Raw genomic sequence first — 21,549 nt, 5'->3', positions numbered from 1 at the left:
TTGGTGTTTAAGCTTGGCTGTAGTTTATAGTCACATCTCATTGGACTTACATTTGTAATGGTCTCTCCTGTCTCTTTAAGAGACAAGCCATGCCCACTCTCTCTCCATTGTCTGAGACAAGCTGATTTTCAGCTTTTCCATCTCCCTCTCCAAGAGGCAGCTTCTGCCTCTCTCCATTTCTCTATTCCCCTTCTGGTTTATCTCTTCTCAATATCTCTCTACTCGTATCATATAATCCCTCTCCACTGCTCCCGCTCCCCTCTCCCTCTCCCTCTCCCTCTGCCCCTCTCCCTCTCCTCTCTCTCTATCTCTCTCTCTCCTCTCCTTCTCCTCCTCTTCCCTTCCATAACCTACTAAATAAATATCCAGCCTCACTCTGTATGGCATGGCATTGCCTATCCATGTCTCTGTCTCTCACCCACCGCTGTGTGTCTCCCTGCTCAGGAACAGCCACGTTGGAGACCTGAGGTGTGGTCTTGTGGCATTCCCATCTTTCTGTCTCTCCTTGTGGGCCTCGTGCACTGTCCCTACCTGGCACTGGCTGCTACATGGCCTGCCACCGCTCAGGGACCTGCAGCGTTTTCTGCCCCCGCAGCCACAGGGGATCCTGCAGCATATTTTAATTTGTTCATTTCAGCATTTAGGGGCCAGATTGACCTGTAGCTTCTCTGGTCTGTGGACTATAGACTTTTCAAATAATTAGCCTGTGTGCAGGCTGGGACTTTTAAAGATATTAGTGAAATTTATTAGAAAATTCAGAATTATCACTTGAAGTTAGTTACCTCATCATTACCCAGTGTCCTGATTATGTGACCCAGTGTGGTAGCAAAATTGATGGGGTAACGGTGTGAGTTTCTTCTCCTCACAAAAGGTTAATCCAGGAAGTAAGAGCTCAGGGTAGGGAACGTGAGGCAGGAAAGGTGGCATAGTGTGTGAGAGTTATTAATAAAATACACAGTGTTAGGAAGAGCTGTTGCTGTAGGTGGCCTGAGTCCAAGTCCAATGGTTTCTTAAAATAAAAATGTGGGGTGTTTTTTTTCATTTACCTCCTTCAGGACACATAGGAGCAGGCACAGCGGAGACCTGAAAAAATACAAAATCTCATTCTCTGCCCTGGAAAATAGACAACTCCTAACTTGAAAGTCCCCAAGAACAGGATGATAAGAGCATGAACTAGAGTGGCCATGGTGTAGACCCCCGAGGTTTCATTTTATCATTAAATAAACCCAATGGCAGCTGTCTGGGTAGGATCTTGAAATAAATCTGGAATTTATGTCATAAAAAGTCTAAAGTGCAGAACAGATTAGCGGCAGGACCCTGAATGATGGAGAGCCAACCATGCACACATTTAAGTGGCTGTTTTAGAAGGAGGCCCTAGTAGCAAGGTTGTGGGTAGGGCAATGAGACTGATTGTTCTGGAGAGGTGTGGTGCTTTGAATAAGAATGTCCTCCATAGGCTCATGTATTTGAATCTTAGTCATCAGGAACTGACACTACTTAGAAGGATTAGGAGGTGTGACCATGTTGGAGAAAGTGTGTCACTAGGGGTGGGCTTTGTGGTTTCCAGGGCCCAAGCCCGGTTCCGTGGCTCTTTCTCCCTGCTGCCTGTGGGTCTGGATGTAGACCACTCTCAGCTACTGATCCAGCCAATGACTGCCAGCATACCACCATGTGTTCCTGCCATAGCAGTAATGGACTTAAATATTAAATATTGTAAGCAAAACCCCCAATTAAATGTTTTCCTTTATAGGAGTGTTGTGTGGTCAAGGTGTTTCTTCCACAGTATAGACACTGACTAAGACAGAGGGATGGGGGGATTTGCTATTATTTCTATAGGGCACTAAGCTCTTTGGACCATTGTCTCTTTCCTTTCAGGATTGCTTAAATCTAGGACAAAATCATGGTAAGACTGGAATTTGGGGACAGGTATCCTGGAATGCCAAGGCTAACTCAGAGAGGAAGCTGTGGGCAAGAGTAGACTAAGGATATTTATCAGGAAGAACACATTTTTCTAGCAGTCTAGAAGGACTAGCCATTGGATTCTCTATAGTGCCTAATTCATGAGTGAAGAGAGATGATGTGTGCAATGAAGAATCCAGAGAATACTGGAGAAATACTTTCTGGTGCTGGCTCTACCCTGGTTCACTATGGGAAGACAAGGGTTCTGGAGATCATCAAGAAAAATGACATGAAAAGAAGAGAAAGGGAAAACCCTACACTGGGAAAAGAGCGGCCCCAAGAAGGCCAATGGTGGATGAGTGATCTAGCAAGGAGCAGGTGTGTTGGGCACCATGTCCTAAAAAAAGATAGCAGGGGTCATTGCCCTAAGGATGTTTGCGGAGAACCCACCCCACATCCCAAACTATCTTGAGAACTATTTGTTTACGGAACCCGCCCCACATTCCAACTGTCTTAAAAAATGTTAATGGAATCACATGTTTCGGCTTACACTAGGGGTGCTGACTGATGACCTTCGCTACCCTGGCAAAATTCCTTCCTACCCTATCCCCACCCCAAGCCAAGTTCCTTATTCAAGGCTGTATAAGCCCACAACCATTACCCCCAATAAAGGGAGGAGACCTTGACAAGAGAATCTTGCTTGATCTCGTTTCTCTCTCCAGCCCATGTTCTTTCAGGTAGTGCCTCTTCAGGAACCCTGAATAGCTGACCCACTGGCGGGGTACACAGGTAAAGCAGAATGGAGGTAGAAGTAATATCACGAGAGTTCCTACCCTGGCATCAAATCTTCCTCAGGTCATGGATGATGGTCCTAAAAACCAGCCAAGGTTTTTTTCTTTTTGTTTTATTTTTGTTTGTTTGTTTGCTTTTTGTGGAAATGGATGTGCAGATGTGGTTTGACGGGTTGTTTCCCAAAACTCCTGCAGGGCTTTAATACTTTCAAACTATATGTTAATGGTAGCAAGAGGGTAGAAGATTAATTTCAGTGTGGTGGCTAACACCAGAGATTTGGAAAATTATTAGATTAGGCAAATTCATCAGATTGAAGCCCTTTACAATCCTTGTTTTTCACTTTATAAGAAGAAGGAGAGAGCCCACACAGAAAAGAAAGAGAAGACAAGAGAAGAGAAGCAAAGAGAAGAGAGAAGAAGGAATGAAGGAAGGAAGGAAGGAAGGAAAGAAGGAAGGAAGGAAAGAAGGAAGGAAGGAAAGAAGAAAGGAAGAGGAAGTCAACTGGGGAATGATGAATGCTGAGAAGCCCAAGGTCCACAGTCATCTGTTGATGACATGGCTATTGCCTGTCGTGGTTAATCTTGATTGCCAAATAGATTGGAATCACCTAGGAGACACTCTGAAGGGCATTTCCAAGCAGGTGTAACTGAGGTAGGAAGATTCACCCCAGACATGGGCAGCACCATCCTATAGGTGAGTGAGGGTCCAGGACCAAATAAAAGAGAGAAAGTATGAACACCAGCATTCATCTCTCTCTGATCCCTGACTGCAGATGCAGTGTGTCCAGCTGCCTCATGTTCTGGTCATCACTGCCTTCCTGCCCATGGTGACCTGTATTCCCAGAAACAATATAAAATTTGGACTAGTTCTGGGAAGGGGAAACCCTCGAACTCACTGGCTAGCCAGTGTATCCAACTGATGAGCTTTAGGTTCAAGGAAAGACCTTGTCTCAAAAATTAAGGTAGAGAGTAATGGAAAAAGGCACCTAATGTCACCTCCTGACATGTATGTATACAGGAACACATACCCAAAGAGATGTTTGACATGTAAACTAGCTCTACATTTAATTGAACTGGTTCTTACTTTTCACACAGGAAAACATGTGTCTGGCTTCCTAAGACTTAGGAAGTTTATTTTTTTCCTCAAAGTTTTATGAATGATTGAAGAGGGGGCTGTCCCTGGAAAGAAGTCTACTGAAGACCTGGCAGCTTGGTCGCTATGGGAACAAACAAAGCCAGCTTTTATGTTGGTGATTTTTGGGGAGTATAAGCCATCTGTTGGTTGGTTATAGTGTGGAGATATGGTTGGTGGGTCCCTTCTGGTTGGTCCTGATGCCTTATCTTCATCCGGTCTCCTATCTCTTCTGATGCCACCATGGTGATTCCTTATGGTGCTGTTCTTGAAAATGAGGCTCTTCTGGGGAGAAACCAAACATGACTTTGTTAGTGTGGGGAGGGCTTCTGAGGCTCTCTTGGAGGCTACCGGCTCAGTTTAAAGATGTCACTTTGAGGACCAAGGCAGAAGTGGAGGGTCTTCTTATGAATTAAGTCATTGCAGCAAAGCTTTTATAGTGTGCCCTCAGTTGAGCTGCTGAGGCAGGGTGTTTGCTGACCTTCAGAAACAGCCACGACCTACAGTGTGAGAAGTTACAGAGTATAGCAGGGTGCAGGATCATATAGTCTAGTCACTTACGCTGGTCCAGTGTGTGCTGAACCCCAACCATTCTGGAAAGCTTGACATTCTGGGTTTCCTTCAGGTAGATTATCCAGAAGACCAATAGGAGGACAGCAAGCAGCAGGACACCCACTGCAATGCCCAGCACAATGGTGATGACACTGGGACACTCTAAGGAAAAAGCACAAGCCATGAATTATGTGAGTCTTTACCACAAGTCTTACAGCCTCGCATGTTACCCACTCTCCCAGAGGGTCCCGCTCCAGAGACTTGCTGTCCTGCCACACAACATAGGTAGACAAGAGAACACAGCCTCAGTCAGCATCAGAAAGCAAGGCTAGTCTCTGTGGTCCCAAATGATACTTAAAGGTCACTAGGCCTGGCCTTTTATTCACAGAGGTTTGGGGACATGCCTGAGGGACCCTAAGCCATCTTACTGCACAGTGGGAATGGGGACCCCATGATCATGGCCTGAGGACAGGTCTGTGCCCCTCCTACTCTCATGGGTTTCCAACTTGAGAAGGACTCGGGGACAGTAGGCTCAGGTTTCTGTCCTGTAGGAGCTCCAGTGTGCTGCTGGCCGGCATTTCTTGTGGTTGCTCAAGCGATCTCTCTGCCTTTGTTCTTTCAGCTAAGTAGGAACAGGATGAGGAACTGGAATTCTGGAAGCTGCATGCCTAAGGACTTGTAAGGACATCTTTGCCTTCTGCTCAAATCTGCCATCTTCCACATCTTTGGGCCATTGTCACTCATCACTTCTCCAAACCGCTCTAAACCCCTGTGTCTCATCCATCTGTTGGGAACCCTGGACCTTCAAACTATCACTCAGTCCTCTATCTCTTCTGCCATCTCCATCCAAGGGTAGTATCTGTCCATACTACTTCTGGACTCAGCCCAGCTCAACCTGTTCCACCTCCAGTCTTAGTCCTGACCAGACAGCAGTATTTGGCAGGACCATGTCTATCTCAGCTCAAGACAGGACCACATCCACTTGGTCCCATGCAGTATAGACACACCTTGTACTGATGACTGGACAGTGTCCACCTGACAAGGGAGCAACCACTTTATACACCAAGATGATTATTTCCTGGTCCCTGACAGGACCATACCACTACTACCGAGAACCATGAAGACATCTTCACCCTTTCTCTTACAGTACTGTGTCCAATATGACCCTCAACAGTTCTGTGTGGTCACCAGGAGTCCTCCTGGTTGCCAGATGAGATTTTAAAAAAAATGACAATGTGAGTATTGCCATTTTTCTTCTGGGAACTTCTAATAGCTTTTTGGCATGCTCAGGAACAAACTTGTACCCGTAGAGGATGTGTGGTGCCTGTGGGCTGATGACTGTCATGACCACTGACCTACTGGGTCTCCTTGTCTCAGTGATCTTATTTTTCCTTCCAGGAGAATGGGCCCCTCACCACATGGTCTTTGTGTCATTTTAACTGTAGTTGCAGCCTCACACTGTGCTGGACGTTGTCTGACAGGACCATGCCATGGACCCCACAAAGACTACGTCAGAATCTTCCATTCACAGATATTACTGTCCAGGACTTGAGCTGCATGGGGGCAAAGAGTGCTTGAGGGGCAGCAGAACCTCCATTCCTTTGAGACTCATGATAGGTGTCCCGAAACAACTAACCGGTACCAGTCCTTGGGGCCTCCCATCAAACGGGAGACGCTCCCACTGTAAGGTGTGGTGCTTCCATGGTTCCATGCTCAACACGGACTGGAGCTACCACCAAAGGTACCTGTCTGTCAACCATCTCTTGGTGCCGGGCCAGATGAGGGTACTGCTTACCTGCCCAGGTATCCTGGAATGTTCTCCTTCTGCTACTGGGTATCCTTGCCCACTGGAGAGAGATCTTTCATTTTGCAGCCCTCTTGCTATCTGCAGAGGCTCCTGGGCTACAGTTCTTGTCACTGTGTCCTACCTCACCAGATCTGGGCACTGTCCAGCCTTACCTCGGGTCTCCTCTACATAGATGGAATAGATGCTTCTCCGGTCTCGCTGGCGCACAGTGTAGGTCGTCCAGCAGCCCTCTGCATCCTGTTCACTGCAGTTCTTGCGATGAAATTCTGAACTCAACAGATTCATACACTCCCAGAAGCAACGTGTTCCATTGCTGAGTTTTAAGCACTTGGCACAGGAGCTGAGGAGAAGTTGGGAATGAGTTTGATAGAATGGGATTGTGAGGGGGTGTTCAAGGGCACAAGGATGGGCAAGGTGCACACTGTGTGGGGTACACAGGTGTGTTGGGGTGCAGCACTATGCAAAGATTCATGAGTGTTTCAGGATGTACAAGTGTATGAGACTTCACAGGTGTCAGGCTGCGTGGGTATGTCAGGGTGAGTGGTGAGTGAGTGCATACTGGTGTGTGAGAATGTCCCAGCCAATAAGGGTGTACTGGTGTGTAAGGCTGTGTGTGTGTGGTGTGTGTGTCAGGGTGCACGAAGTGTCTCTGTGTACTTGTATGTTCAGGAGCATTGTTGAATGAGAGAGTACTGTGTGCAAGGCTGTGGTGAGTTTGTCAAGTTGCATGTTATGTGAGTTCGTACTGGTGTGTCAGGGTGCACTGGTGGATCAGGTTTCACAGGGATGCCAAGGTGTATTACCGTGTGAGCGTAGACTGCCGTGTAAGGGTGCCCTGATAATTTAGGGTGTACAGATACACAAGGATGAGCAGGTGTCTCAGGGATCATGGGAGTGTCAAGGTTCACAGAGCGTAATATGTGAGGGTATACCACATACAAGCTGGTCCTGTAGTGAGAATCCCAGGCGCCCTGAGAGGTCAGCACAGTGGTGTAAGTGAGGGTGGAGCAGGACTGTGATCCTGGGAGGAGACCAAAGGGCAGTGGAAATTGGATCCAAGGGAGGTACAGACCCCCTCAAAATGACCACCTCCTGCTGGGTCTGCTGGATCTTGCTGAGAACTATGGTGTAGTGGCAACCCCTGGGGACTCTCTGGTAGCCGAGCTGTGAGGGCAGTGTGGGTGGTTGGGGACACTCACATGTACTGGTGGCAGCGCGAGAAAGCAGCTGAGATCTCCTCACACAGCGGTGGTTGGTAGCCGGGGTCACACTCACAACTGTTGCAGCGGCATTGACCATGGCCTTGCATACCACCAGGTTTCTGCTCAGACAGCCCTCAGTGGATTTCCGACACTGGCAGGCTGAGCCCTCATAGCCTTTCCTTGCAAACACACTGGCCACAGGAGCAGGAGCCCCTCTCTGGAAAACAGCTGAGGTCACACAACTCACCTTCCTGGAGGTGGGTGGGAACTAGGAACCACTCTCCCATCACCCTGGGCCCTTGCCCGATAGTGCCTGCCAGGGAGAACTGTACTTACAGCCTCCTTGCTGCCTGCTTCTACCAGTACCTTCTCACATCAGGGAAGGACAGCTGGGCAAAAACACAGGGACCAGGGAGGGTCCCCCGCCCCTCCAGCAACACAGCCGCCTTTCAGCAGACTGGGGCTCCACATAATGTTTGGATAGCTCTTGGGTCAGGGCTGTTACTTCTGCTGTCCTCCAGGGACAATGGCTGACCCTCACAGACATGGAAGGCCTGCCCCACGGAAGAAGCCTTGCTGCTGCTGTATAGCTCGGCAGGACTAGCAACCATCTGTCCTGTCCGTCGGTCCCAGAGTCCCACTCAACGTCTTCTGGTGCAAACTGACAAGAAAGTCCACCCCCCCAGTTCCAGTGGCCCTTGTCACTCACCTGGACCACCGCAGACTCGGCCATCGTATCTTTCACAGTGGACACTGTCACACTCGCAGTACTGCCCAAAGATCCATTTGTTTGGGGATGTCACTGGTGTGGCACTCACACCGCCCACAGATGCAGTCTCCCAGTCCTGAGCACACGAGGGAGCTGTTGTCTTTCTGGCAGCTTCTCTGCAGTTCCTGGCTGCTCTGGCCCTGTGTCTGGCACTCACAGTTTTTCCCTATGTAGCCAGAGTTGCACCTGTGGCCACATAGGAAAGGCAGTGATCAGGTTTCTCTTCCCTGAGGTGGACACACCTTCAGCCCTTGGGCCCAGCGCACACATCCAAACACCTGTAAAGTATGACATACCACGGCCACTCTTTCTCAGTGATGTTTCTTAGCGTGTACCTGAGATAGACTCTGAGAGCCCTCCCAAGGCCGCCCTGGGTAGAGTGGTCAAGATTAAGCTTCTCGTTGGCCCATGAACAGTCTCTCTGACAGGCTACTATGGAATCGCGCAGACAGTGGGGCAAATGGTACACTACTTGAGGCTTCTGAATGTCCCTGGATCTCTGGTAGCGGATGGACCAGACCTAAGCTTTGATCTCTCAGTCCTTGCCTGCTACTAGATCTGTCTTCTGGTAAGGGGAGTTTCCTGTGAGCCAGTTCTCTGCCTGGGACCCTTCGTGGCCAGAGAGTGGAGAGTGAAGTCAGATATGCTGAGGAATACCCTGGTTTGGGGAGTGTGAACCCCAGGCTCCCCACCAGCTCCTCTCACACCACACAGCCTAGGAAGCTATCTAGGGGAAGAAGTGTTGTGGGCGTCCGTGATCACCTCATCCGTAGATACCCTTCCCATGGGTTGGACTGCCAAGGGCGGCATGTCCCTGCCTCACCTGCAGACGCCACACTCCATGACACCCTTGCCTCCACAGAGGCCGTTCTCTTGACTCGGGTCCTGGCACTGGCATTCACACTGGGGAAGGACCAGTACGGTCACCATATCAGTGAAGCTCAGGGCCTGGATGACAAAGGACTCCTTCTGAATGCACTCTGAAGCCATGACATTGACCTGGAAGGTGACCTGGAGGAGGATAATGGGGCTTAGACAGGGACCATGGTGGACCAGGGTCATGGTCCTACTCTTTCCCCTCAGGGGTGCTGGGAGGGATCAGAGTGATGTCTGGGAAGGGGTGGCATGGGTTCTTTCTGAAGCAGAGGATCTTGGGACAGACTATGGATCAAGCTATAGGGAGTCGAGACCCCCGCTCCACACCACCCCCAGCCCTTACTAACCAGCATTCAAGCCCTGTTGTGAATCAGACTAGGGAGGTAACGTTCATTATCCATACAGTAGATTTTTACACTGAACATGTGGGACACAGTTTTCCCTTGTGTCCAGAGTGCTAAGATAAGAGAACACCACAGGGAGTGTGGTGTTCTTTATCCAACCCAGAATAGAGGTGAGGGTCCCAGGCTGTGACAGCACATGCAGGTGGCACAAGGATGGCAGGGGCTGATGGCAGAGGGTGCTGGTTTGCAAAATCAAGCTACATCTGAAATCAGTTTAAGCCAATGGTACTTATAGAGAAGAAATGTCAGTAAAAATAAGTAATGCACAATCTAAAATTTAGAATAAAATTTGTCAATTTCCCATGTAAATCACCGAGCCTGAGGGGACGGTATTCTGTTTGGGATGTGTGTAGGTGTGTGTGTGTGTGTGTGTGTGTGTGTGTGTGTGTGTGTGTGTGTGTGTGTGTGTGGTTAGTTCATGAGCTAAAAGAAAGATTAAAACTTGGGTAACAAATTTATATTTGTTAGGGAAAGAACTCAGTTTGCTTTTCTGCTCACCTGTGTGGCTTGAGACTTGATGTTTCCATCAAAAGGTAAAATGAAACAAAAGTCAGAAAAACTGACCCAATCCACCTTGCTTTTTAATCTCTCTTCATGTCTAGCAATTGCCCCCTAGGGGGTGCTGTTATTGCATGACTGGTTAGTGTCCTGGGCTATTCCAGGAGGGGTGTGGGGTTTCCTGGTCTGCCCATTTAGTGCCTTCCTGCTCCTTAACATTACCATATAGACAGCACCAGTCTGCCAAGTGATATTTAAAGGGAGAAGCTTCTGGCCGCTGGCCACCAATTGCTTTCCCGCTTGCTTGCTCCAGGTGAGCCTCTGTTTCCTCCTAAATGTCCCTGAGATGAGTTATTGAAATACTGGTAGGCCCTCTAGCATGCTGGGTTGGGAACCCCCAGGCTCACCTGGTCGTTGATCTGCACACCATCACACTCCCCTCTGGATTTGCCTGTACTTGATGCCCGGTTACTGCAGAAGGAGTCGTAGGTGACTTTCAGGGTGTTGGGGATGGTGGTGTGGTCTAGGAAGACCCTGGAGGTGAGTCTCTGTGGGCAGAGAACAGCCATGCTCAGGGGTGACAGGTTCAGCTGTCCCTGCCCCTCAGTATTGTGGCACTGTTGCACTTTTCATGCTCCCCCTGCACACCAGTTGATGACACAAACACCTATTGGTAGCTCAGTGAGTATGTCAGGGCAGGCCAGCAGGTCAACGCCATGGCTTATTCTGAGAAAAGCCACTGGTAGGAGACCAGCATAGACACAGCTGTGAGCCCTTTGAGGACAGTCCCCTCACTTCTGAATGCCAGGGTCAGCAGAGGAGGAACCACACACTTTTGAAGATGTGAGAGACGGAGCACAGATGGAAGGAGAAAGGGAACAGGTGGCATCTGGTGAGCAGGCAAGGATGACATCGCCTGAGTCATCCCTAGAAAGGCAGAGCTAGACATGACTGGGGCAGCAGCCTGGCACAGAGTCTTCTTGGGGGCATCTGGGGTTCACAAGGCTAGAGAAGGAAATGAAACCTCTCCATGGTCAGTGACGGCAGTGTTACAGGGGCCCCCACACACTGTGCTGGTAGATCCTAGAATGTTTGGTCACAGAAGGCTAGGTCAGAATTTAAAGATACCTGTCACTTGTAGATTTCTGTATCTGTAGGACCCGAGCAATGAAGTATTTGGTGCATGCTGGTGTCTACCGGAACCCTGGGACCCCGAGGGTGTGGCCTTGGATGCAGCTGAATAAACCACACACCAGTGGGGAGGATGAAGGAATGAAGGTCTGCAGCATTTGCCTGGATAGGAGTGGGACCAGTATACAGGAGGAGGTGCTGCGTTGGTTGGTTTCTGTCAACTTAATACAAACCAGAGTCCCTTTGGAAGAGGCAACCTCGGTTGAGGAATTGTCTTATCAGACTGGCCTGTGGGCACGTCTCTGGGCATTTTCTTAATTGGTAACTGATACAGGAGGGCCTAGTTCACTGTGGGTGCTGTCTCTTTAACACAATAACAGAAAGTGAACTAGGACAGGCCCTTCTTCCCAAGACTGTCTACACAGCATCTGAATTTATTAAGGCGATGTCTGCGGTCTCCCCAGCCTGTGAGACAGTATGTGTTCTTCCATGGCCACTTGCCCTCTTATATCACCATGGCGGTAGGCAGGGGAGAGTTCCATCTGGGTAGGAGTTGGAACTCACGTTTTAGGGAGAGCCAGATGAGATCTGTGAGCCACACACTCATTCACCAGTAAGAGGAACTACCCTGTGCTCTGTGTCTGTCCAAAAGACTGTAGGGTGCCTGTTGGGGCTGCAGGAGGCTACATCAGGGTTCTGTAAGTCAGGGCTCTGCTAACTGTGAAGTTCAGACCATCTCACGCAGCTACTCCAGGGGACTCACCCTGTAGGTATCTTTAATGAACTGTACCACATTGCTGGAGTCACCTGAAAGTTCCCTGATGGCCAACGTGGAGATGAACGTGGTGAGTCTCTGTTGGGAGAGAAGATCAAGCTGGCTGGCACCTGGGACCACCAACTCCTCCATGCTCATGAGGGCTTGTGACACCCAGGGGGTCCCTCATGCTCTCCACGTAGCTAGGATGATGCTCAACTGAGTCTCCACTTCACAGACTCACAGAAGGAGCATCAGTGGCATGCTGCCAAGTGCTGACACCTGGATCTTAGTACTCTCATGTCTGTGGTGTAAGTGCCCCTGGCAGTCAGTTCCATTTTCAAGCTGTTGATGTCACTGACTGGGGAACACGCACCTGTCTTATCATGGGACAATATTTTCACCATATCATCATGGTGGACAGGAATCATACCCATGACACACAAGGGCACAGATGGCAATAGAAAGTGGCAAAATCACAGGAAGAAGTAAGCCATGAGCATTACTGAGTTTGAGCAATCTGATTTTAATGGAGACCACGTTACACAACCCTGTGACAATCAGCTCTGGCAGAACTGATCTGCTTCCCAGAGTTTCCCTGGCAGTGGCTCAGCCTGAATCCTGGACAGCTGACAGACCATCATCCTCCCCACAACTGGCTACTGTCATTCAAGGACTGTGTCACATGTCATGAAAAGGGAATGTTGGTACCCTCTCCAGACAAATCCTACTGACAGTCAGGATAGACACTTCTCTATGCATCATTGTCCCTAGAATGGAGTCTGCCTTCTCTGTGAGCACAGTAGGCTTTTTATATTCAGGCCACCAAACCTCTTTGAGCTCGTCAACTCAAACATTGTCATTTCTCTTGGCTACGGGACCAGTAAAACCAGAAAATTCGGGCTCTGCCTTGTCCAGTTTATGAAAGTTGCTTTCTTCTAAGTCCAGAAGCATCAGCAGAGAAGGGCCTTGTGTATAACATTCTCATGTGCTCCCTGTGGCATTGACCAACCTCCCAAGAACAGAGATTTGTGGAGGTCTATGTCTTCTCAGGGTAAAGGAAGTGGCGGGTCTCCGTGGCTTCCTCCCTTGTCACCATGCTCTCTGTGGGACTATGACTCCTGACACACTACAGCTCTGTGAGGAGGGACTGTCATAGCCCAGTCACAGATGGACATAGGGGGCTGTGACATCCTGACAATGGAATGTTCTCTTTGTTCTGCTAGCTGGCAACCTGTGCAGAGCCAAGCCACTGTTTCTTTGTGGCTCTGTGATGGTGGGTATTCCGGACTGCCACCTCTCCTCTTACTGTCTCTGCAGGGTAGCTTCCCTTCTCTGGAGCCTGGGAACCTACAGCAAGAAGTGTGGTTTGCCTGTTGTCCTGACAACCAAGGCTTGCCTGAGTCCTGTGTGATGTGATCCAACCCTGCGTCCTCATTCAGCAATGCACACCCATCAACAGTCAACTCCCCAGCCATTATAGGGTTTTCCTTCCCCCAAGATTCACAGTTCATACTCAACCCAGCCCTGCGCCTGGCTGTTGTGCAAGGCCACACAGCTTCAGAAGGGTTCAGGCACAGGGGAGTCAACCTGAATACTCATGTGTCACATGAATGTGCCTATGAGGATGGATGATGTCAGGGGGACACTGAGATGTCACTCTCAGATGGGGAGAATTTGTTACTGGGGCAGCTGCTTTCTGAATTAACTGGATGGATCAGCTCAGGGGTCCCTAGAGCAGTCCTCATAGAGGAGGAGGTCCCAAGTGCAGGACCGTAGCTCTGAGGTTCTCCTGTAGGCATCCTGCTGACCCAGAAGAACTAGTCCATCAGACAATGTAGTGATGAGCTGCGGGCAGGGCCTGCTTTTCGTCCCGCCTGGCTCCCAGCTGCCTGGCTAGCTCATGCCCCCGAAATAACAACACACAAACTATATTCATTTAAACACTGCCTAGGCCCATTAGTTTCAGCCTCATATTAGCTAATTCTCACATATCTTGCTTTAAACACATATCGAATAATCTATGTAGCACCACTGAAGTGGTGGCTTAGCTGGGAAGATTCTAAGCGTACGTCCATCTTGGGCCAGAGCTTCATTGCATCTGACCCAGAGAGCAGAGGCATGGCAATTGACTAACTTCCCTTCCCAGCATTCTGTTCGGTCTAACTACTCCACCCACCTATCTAAATCCTGCCCTATCAAAAAGCCAAGGGAGTTTCTTTATTAACCAATGAGAATCCTCCAGTCAAGACAAGTAGATCATGGCCATCTTCCCTCGTCTCAGACTGCTGGACCTGTGTCTCATTCTGGCCCTTACTCTGTAAGTAGAAGCAGGACTCCAGTGATCCTGTGAGAATGCTGGGCTTACTCAGCGTGCAACTGAATGCCGCTCTTGGTCAAGACCCACCTCTCTTACCTCATGTGTTTTCACCATTCCTTGAGGGCAACCATGACAATGGGCTGGATGTTGTTTTCAGCCAGGTTTCCTTGCCAGCTGGAGCACTGAATGGTCAGTCCTGGGGAGAAGGGGCATCCCATCAGGCCACCCAGTGGCCTGTGTCTCTGAGGAATGTGATACCAGCTCAAGTTAGAAACTCCAGGACACCCTTGTCCCTGTGTCAGCACCTTATCTGAACAAGGTGTGCAAGTATGTAAAGCAGAATTCAGCAGAAATGAATGATATTGAAAGACAGTTAAGAAATACGTAAGTTGCAGTGTGCTTGGTCTCTTGGTGCAGACCCAGGTCCCTCTAATCTTGGCAACTTCTCAGCCTTCCTTCTAACACACATCCAGTCATTTGTGGCTCTGTTAGACTCACTCTAATGGGACCCTTGGCTGCTGCCATGCTAGGTTGGGACTCAGGGAGGGGGTCTTCATTGTCCTTCCTTCCAGACTATTCAAAGTTACCATTAGTCCTGCTGCAGCTTGCCTGCAGGGTCCTTCCTCTTAGCCCACTCCATCCCCTAGGGACTGATTTTCTCAGTGACTCCTTTTAGCCCCCCCCAGGCCCATCTCATATTCCTTTGTGACTTCCCCCCGACTTGACTTGCAGAATAGGGGAGACTCTCTTCAGTATGTCTTGGTGTCCTGCCGCTGTGCTCTGGCCTGAGGCTGATACCTGAGACCTAATAGGACCAGCCACAGCTTCTGAGTTTTTCTTGAATTTGTTTCTTAGGTTGGAAAGAGGTATTTAAGGCTCTGAAGAGGTGACTCTGACCTGGCTGTTATGAGGGGGCAAGTTTATAAGAGTCCTATTTTCCCCCATTTGGGTTCCTGTCTTGTGTCATGCAGGGCTAAGCCTCAGATGACGCCAGGGAAGGAAGGGGCTCACAGGCTCTCTTCTGCTCTTGAACATGCCATCTTCCAAGTGACAGTGACTATCACTGGGATTCAGTCCTGGTACCCGGACTCTTGTTTTTAGTCAAGTGGAAGTCGTTGTCCGTGACCAGCACCAGAAACCGTGTCCCATTGCGCCAACCGATTTCTCCCTGAGAAACAAATGGCCTGGAGTTACCCGCTGTATTTTTTCTGCTGGCTGCCTCAGGAGCCAGGTGTGGCAGCCTGGAGCCTGCCTCTCCTGCTTTGGGGTTTCACAGCAGCCAGACAACAGAAAAGAGGGAGTCAAGAATGGAGTCTGGGGTGTGTCTGCTAAGATGCCTGAAGTGTGAGGTGAGGGGACATGAAATGTATATCTGCTTCCCAATAGGCAAAGCTCTACAGCTTATCCCTTGATACCTGGGACTGGATTCCCAAAAACAATCCCCCAAAATCTGTGGGTGTCTATCATGACTAGGCAAATCCCAAGTGTGAATACAGGGACCACAGGGGAACTGCATCTTCCTGGAGAATTCCCGGAAAGGAGTGTGTGCTTGCAGCATGCTGTAGTCTGACACCCAGGAAGGTTTGTGTCCAGGGTTCCAGGGAGACCAGAGAACTGACAGAAAAAAGCTGAGCTAGGGCAGAATTAGCTTGCTGCACAATGACATAAAGAGAGAGCCTGGGACAGGTGTGGGGATGGTGTGTTGGTTGAGAGAAGCATCATGGGAGCGAACTCTGGCCAGGGATTGTTGTCTTGCCTTGGAGGTGAGAGTGGGCCCCTGACTCAGGACATGAAGGATGAGGCCCAGGTTACCATGATCGCTTGACAAGTTCTAAGCTTCAGGAGGGTTAGTGGCATCACAGATAATAGTGAATCTGCAGATAATCTTCCAGGTTCCTTTGCCCTCTTCCTTGTCTCCCTCCCAGCAACCTCCTGTGGCTCTCTAGAAGGCTAGTGAGGGTTATTCCTCTCGGGCTGACAGCCAGCAAAGGGGCCATTGACTTGACCCTTTGAGAGAACATGGCTAGTACAATAGCTTGCAGCACCACGGAAGTCTTCAGGCGACAGTAGGGCTTGGTAGGCTCACCAGGCACGTGGCGACTTGCATCATGGCATCCAGCTGTCCCTTGGGAGTACCCAGGTTTCCAGAAACCAGTTGCTTCGCCAATTCCTTCTGAAACTGACCGGAGTCATTGGTCAGCTTCAGGATGTGCTGGAAGGTCATGTTTCTGATGAATCCGAAGCCTGAGGAGGACAGGTGAGGCTGGGAGGCTGTGGTGGTAGGAGGTGAAAGGCTGGGTCTAAGATAGGGAGGTGAGCCTGGGAGATAGCTGGACACAACCTCAGTTTCCCTGCCTTATAGTAAAACAAGGGAGAAAACAGGATGGTGGATGTGTGTGTGTTTGTGCATGTTGTGGGAGTTTCTGTGCATACATGTGAGCATTCAAAACCGTGTGTACGCCTGGATACAGTTTACATATGTGTGTTCCTATATGAATGTGAGCATGTCCAGGTGTGGAAATAAATTGTTCACCTGTGTCAGTGTATGTATTTGAGAATGTGTATGCACATGTGGTCTTATCCATATGTGAGCATGTGTATGGGTGTGCATGTGGCTATGCACACACATACGAGTGCATGAATGTGAACACAGATGTCCAAGTGTGAGGGAGTACATGGCTCTTCAGGGAGGAGAGTGCTGTTTGGGGGAAGCCAGACCAGGTGGAACTATGCACAGATCACACATGCAAGCACACAAGCCTTATTCTCTGTGAGCCTGTTGGTGTTTGTGGAGCTTTGACCCTTTGACCTGCCACTCATTGTGATCACTGCCTTTATGCTACAATTGCTACTTTGTCGACCTAATCTGATGTTTACTTGTTTCTAGAAATTATCACTTCTGTCTTTTGAGCTTACCGAGAGATGAGTGACAGAGGATAGAAGAACCAGTGGAGGGCTGAATCTTGTGGTCAGTGACTGCATATGGTCCCTGGAGAGGATGCAGGCCCACTCCACCCACAGTGCTGTCCTGAGAACTCCCCAGCAGCAGCTCTCAGGTCACCGCCTCTGGTGTGTGGGGGAGGGGTTGCCCAGTATACGGGAAATGCTGAATCAGATCCCTGTGGTGGCTGTGAACCTCACCAATATGGCCTGATCTGGTGATCTCATTGAGGGCTTGGAGCAGGTCACTGCCCAGTGTCTGGACATTGGAAAGATGGTCTTGCGTGGAGTCAGAGATGGCCATCAAGAGGTACAGGTCAACGGAGTTGTCCTGGGTCCGCTGTACACTCACATTGAATGCTGCTGCTTGACCTGTGAAAGGAGAAGGGTGTCACTGCTGGGTTGTGTTGTCTTAGGACACTGGTACTGAGCTGCGGGTTGCACATGGACTGTTCTCTCCAGTAGCACCTCAGTCCTCTCAGTTTCTTCCGTCATTGCTGCCTGGGATAGCATCCTTAAAAAGGGACCAATAGCTATGCCTCGTGGTACACACCTTTAACCTCAGCATTTAGGAGGCAAAGCAGAAAAATTTCTGTGAATTTGAAGTCAGTCTGTGCTACATAGTAAGACCCTGTATAAAAGGGGAAGGGCACCAAAAGCTCTCCTGCTTCTTCCTGCCATGTGGGGACACCAAACAGATAGCTGAAGTGGCTTCTGAGGAACACATCAACCCCCAGAACCCTGATTTTGGGCTTCCATTCTCCAGATCCATGAGCAGGATGTCTTGTGGGTGAGTTAATCAGCTTGTGGAGCCAGCCTACAGAAGCCCTTTGCTCCTGCCCAAGGCTGGATCTACTACCCTGGCTCTCTGGGGCCAAGCCTCATATCAACACTGGGGCCTGTGCTCTGAAACACTTTCTGTGGCCACGGTCACATCATCTGTTGGGCAGACTGGTTTAGAGTTTCTCAGTTGCAGGGCTCATCAGTGCCCTTATTCTGTAAAGAATACTTGGCCTTCTGAGATTGAATGCAACAGTATTTTCCAAATGGTTTGTTCTCCCTTCTCAACACCAAAGCAAAGCAGAACAAAAACATAGCACAGGGTTAAAAAAGAGACCAGGCATCCAGTGTAGACAGCAGACAATGGAAGCTGGGGGAGATTTGTTTGCTTAGGGTTACCGAGAGGCAGTTGTACGTATGGAGAACCTCAACCTTTTAAATTAAAAATGCACGTATGATGCGCATGATGTGTGGTGTGTATGTGTGCGCACGTATGAGTATGTGTGTGTGGTCTGTGTGTGTGTCTGCCCTTGAATCAACCCCTGAATTCAAGTGCGTCTCCTGCCTCAGTCTCCTGAGGGTATTTGGGAGCTCAGGTGTCTGGAGAGTGGACATCAGTCATGAGGTTCCCAGCAGCCTTCAGGCCAACCTGGACACACACACTGCAATGGCAAGTGTTAACTGTCCACCTTACACAATCTAGAATCACCTGGGAGAAAGGCCTCAGGGCCAGCCTGTGCGTGAATGTTCTGAGTCTGCCGGTTGAGGTGGGAAGACCTGCCCACTGCGGGCGGCACCACTCCCTGGCTGGGATCCTGTGATCTATGAGTTGCACTTGCAATGGCATGCGTCCATCACCCTCTGCTGCCTGCCTGTGGATGTCCTGTTCCCAGCTGCTTCAAGCTCCCGCTGTTGTGGCACCCCCACCTTGATGGGCTGTACCCCTAAACTGTGAGTCAAACCCTCTCCCATTTGAGCTGCCTCTGTCAGGAATCTCAACACTGTCAGGAGAAGAAACTGAACCACAGTCTACCTGTCCACAGTGACACCGGGGATGCTGGCCGAGCTCCTGTAAACACCATGTGCCTGGTCCACCCCAGACAACTTCAAGCCTACCTGGTCTCAAGTAAAGCGTCACATTTTGCGGGGACAGCTGCTTCTGGTCCCTGTCCTTGTCCTCCTGGGGTTCAGCAAGGCTCTTGGGGTACACATGGTACTCAGATGTGCAGCCCCTTAACGACAGTTGCTCTGGAGTGTCACAGCGGACTGACTCTGGCTGCCCTTGGCCTGTGAAGTTCTGGGGAAAGGGCCAGGTTAGTGTCACAGGAAGCTGACGGGCCATGAGGCACTAAAGATCCCAGCCTATCTCCTCTTCACTTGCCATTACAATTTGGCATAGAAATCTCTGTAGATGGGGATCGCCTACCAAGGAATATCTGGCCTTGAGGCAATCCTGGTCTCCTTGAGGGCTCCAAATCAGGCAGAGTTATGAGCTAGAGGCCCTTTTCTGCCCTTGAACTACTCCCTCCAGCAATGAGGACTTGAGTTCAAATCCCCAGCATCTACATGCGAATAAATGCCACATGTGCCTGTAACCCAGCCTAAGCACTTCTGGCCACCAGGTTGGCTCTAGGAATTGAGAAGGAATAGGTGGAGATGATGTCGTCTTCTGTACTCTATTTGTGTGTACCTACATCACACACACATATACAGGCACACAGACACACATACAGAGACACAAACGTATAGATAGAGAAACGCAGACAGACAGACAGACACACACATCACCCTCAATGTGTTCAAAACAAATGGGGAGAGTCATTCTGAGGGAATCCAGAACATCCAGAGGGGCCCATGGGCAGGCTTGAGACACCAAAACATCATTGGGCAAATGATAGTCACAGAATATTGATCAAGATAGAAATGCATATATGCATTGGGGGGAGGAAAGGAAGGAGAGACAGACAGACAGAGAGGGGAGCGACAGACAAAGCAGACAGTCGTGGGGGAGGGTGGAGACCAGACACACACACACACACACACACACACAAAGAGAGAGAGAGAGAGAGAGAGAGAGAGAGAGAGAGAGAAATAGAGAGAGACAGAGAGAATGAATGGATGTTATACTCTGCCCATGAACCCATGGGGTTCTTACCAGCTTCTGGCACCAGGCGCAGCCAGGCCCTGATCTGATGCAGTCCTGACAGGTGCTCACTTTGTCCTTGGTACACAGCTGGGACAGGCCTGGGGAGACAGTTGGGTGAGTAGGTTCTGCCCATCCCAGCTGCTCCAGAGTCAATAGGGGTGTGGGAGGAAGGGGCCCAGGAGAGGTCAGGTCAGTACTGGAAGCCCCGTGTGGCTCTGTGAGTTGAGCCATGCCAACAGGGTGTGCCTGTTCTTCCCAGAACACCTCATTGGAGGTGATTTCATAGAACTCACCAGATCCCAGGGAGAGTAGTCCAGTTAGGATGAGTAGCAGGGGGTGCCGGCCCAGCATGTCCTGTGGAAGGAAGGACCTGGTGAGTCAAGGCTGACCGCTGACAGAGCCCCTTCTGGATAGCCTGAAATGCAGGGCTGCTGAGGGTGGAGAGGATCTAGTCCCTGATACCTCAGGGTGTAAGAGTCAGGTTCCCTGCAAGTCAGTCACCAGTGTCGCCAGGCTCAGGGAAGGAGGAAGTGGGGAGCCACAGACCTATTGAAGTGGCTGGAACACCAAGCACAGAAGAGAGGGCACTCACTGTAGGTGATATATACAGACATATGCAACACACACACACACATGTGCAATATGTCAACACAGACACTGCACACCCACCACATGTTACAAATGCTATGTGTGTTTCATGCTGCTGAAGCCGAGCCTTCAAGGATGGAACCTGGGCTGAAAGCTGAGGCTCTGTTTGTCCTGGTAGTGCTGGGAATTACTCATGTGTGGCTGTAGGCCACTGCTTGTTCTCTATCCCAGTCTCCAACCTGTCCTTAAGGTGTCTGAAAGTAGAGAGTTTCAGGGTTGACTAGTTGTCTCTGGTCAGACTTAGTAACTGAGTAGATCACACCAGCTCCGGGTGAATACCTCCTAACTTAGATTTGTTCTCTTTCCAAGGATTCTGACTGGACTCCCCCTTCCCGCTACAAACACCAAACCAAACCAAACCAAACCAAACCAAACCAAACAACACCAGTGGCAGCATGAAAATTCTTGTATCCTTTGATCGGGAAATTTGAACAGGATGGATATAGACCTCGGTGTACCCTACACTCTCCAGAGAACAGGAAGGGGCCTGGGTTACAGCAATACTAACCCACAGATGCAGTGTCCCAATGACCTGATGACAGGTAGCCTGCCAGGGTGGCGGTGGTGCCACCTCCCATCCCCCACATCACTCCTTGCTTATGTGAATGCTGGGGTTATTACAAAGAATGACCTGGGAGGCTTGTCTTGCAGGCTGATGACAGGTAGGCACTCTAAACAACCCTGAAAGTGACCACACTAAGAAATGCAGGACCCACCAACTCACCAGAAGTCTGCAGCAAAGCCAGCTTTCTCCCTGGGGAAGTGATGGCTCAGCCCAGCACTCTCTCAGGAAGTGGTGAAGCTTACCACAGCCCCTGTTTTGGGCTTTGGTAAGTTTCCTTTTGTGGAGATTCTGTTGAGGACCCGGCTGCCCTCCCCCCGGGAACCAAACACGGGCAT

At 49.9% G+C, this 21,549-nt stretch overlaps 1 protein-coding gene across 1 annotated transcript; it reads right to left on the bottom strand.

Moving 5' to 3' along the window:
* Positions 1 to 4,045: 4,045 nt before the first annotated feature.
* LOC119824975 (integrin beta-2-like protein) lies at positions 4,046 to 20,352 on the bottom strand. The gene is given in 21 exon segments (XM_042055902.1): positions 4,046 to 4,104; positions 4,384 to 4,536; positions 6,334 to 6,521; positions 7,381 to 7,486; positions 7,489 to 7,564; positions 7,566 to 7,600; positions 8,093 to 8,177; positions 8,179 to 8,338; positions 8,976 to 9,163; positions 10,338 to 10,478; positions 11,825 to 11,914; positions 14,232 to 14,258; positions 14,261 to 14,445; positions 14,603 to 14,708; positions 15,147 to 15,206; positions 15,208 to 15,303; positions 16,222 to 16,379; positions 17,277 to 17,447; positions 18,972 to 19,152; positions 20,011 to 20,099; positions 20,295 to 20,352. Coding segments are annotated over 21 exon segments (2,412 nt in total).
* Positions 20,353 to 21,549: the final 1,197 nt, after the last annotated feature.

Source organism: Arvicola amphibius, chromosome 10 (assembly GCF_903992535.2).
Source record: "Arvicola amphibius chromosome 10, mArvAmp1.2, whole genome shotgun sequence".
NCBI lineage: Eukaryota > Metazoa > Chordata > Mammalia > Rodentia > Cricetidae > Arvicola > Arvicola amphibius.
Note: the sequence above shows the minus strand (reverse complement) of the source record. Positions and strands in the feature narration are given on the sequence as shown.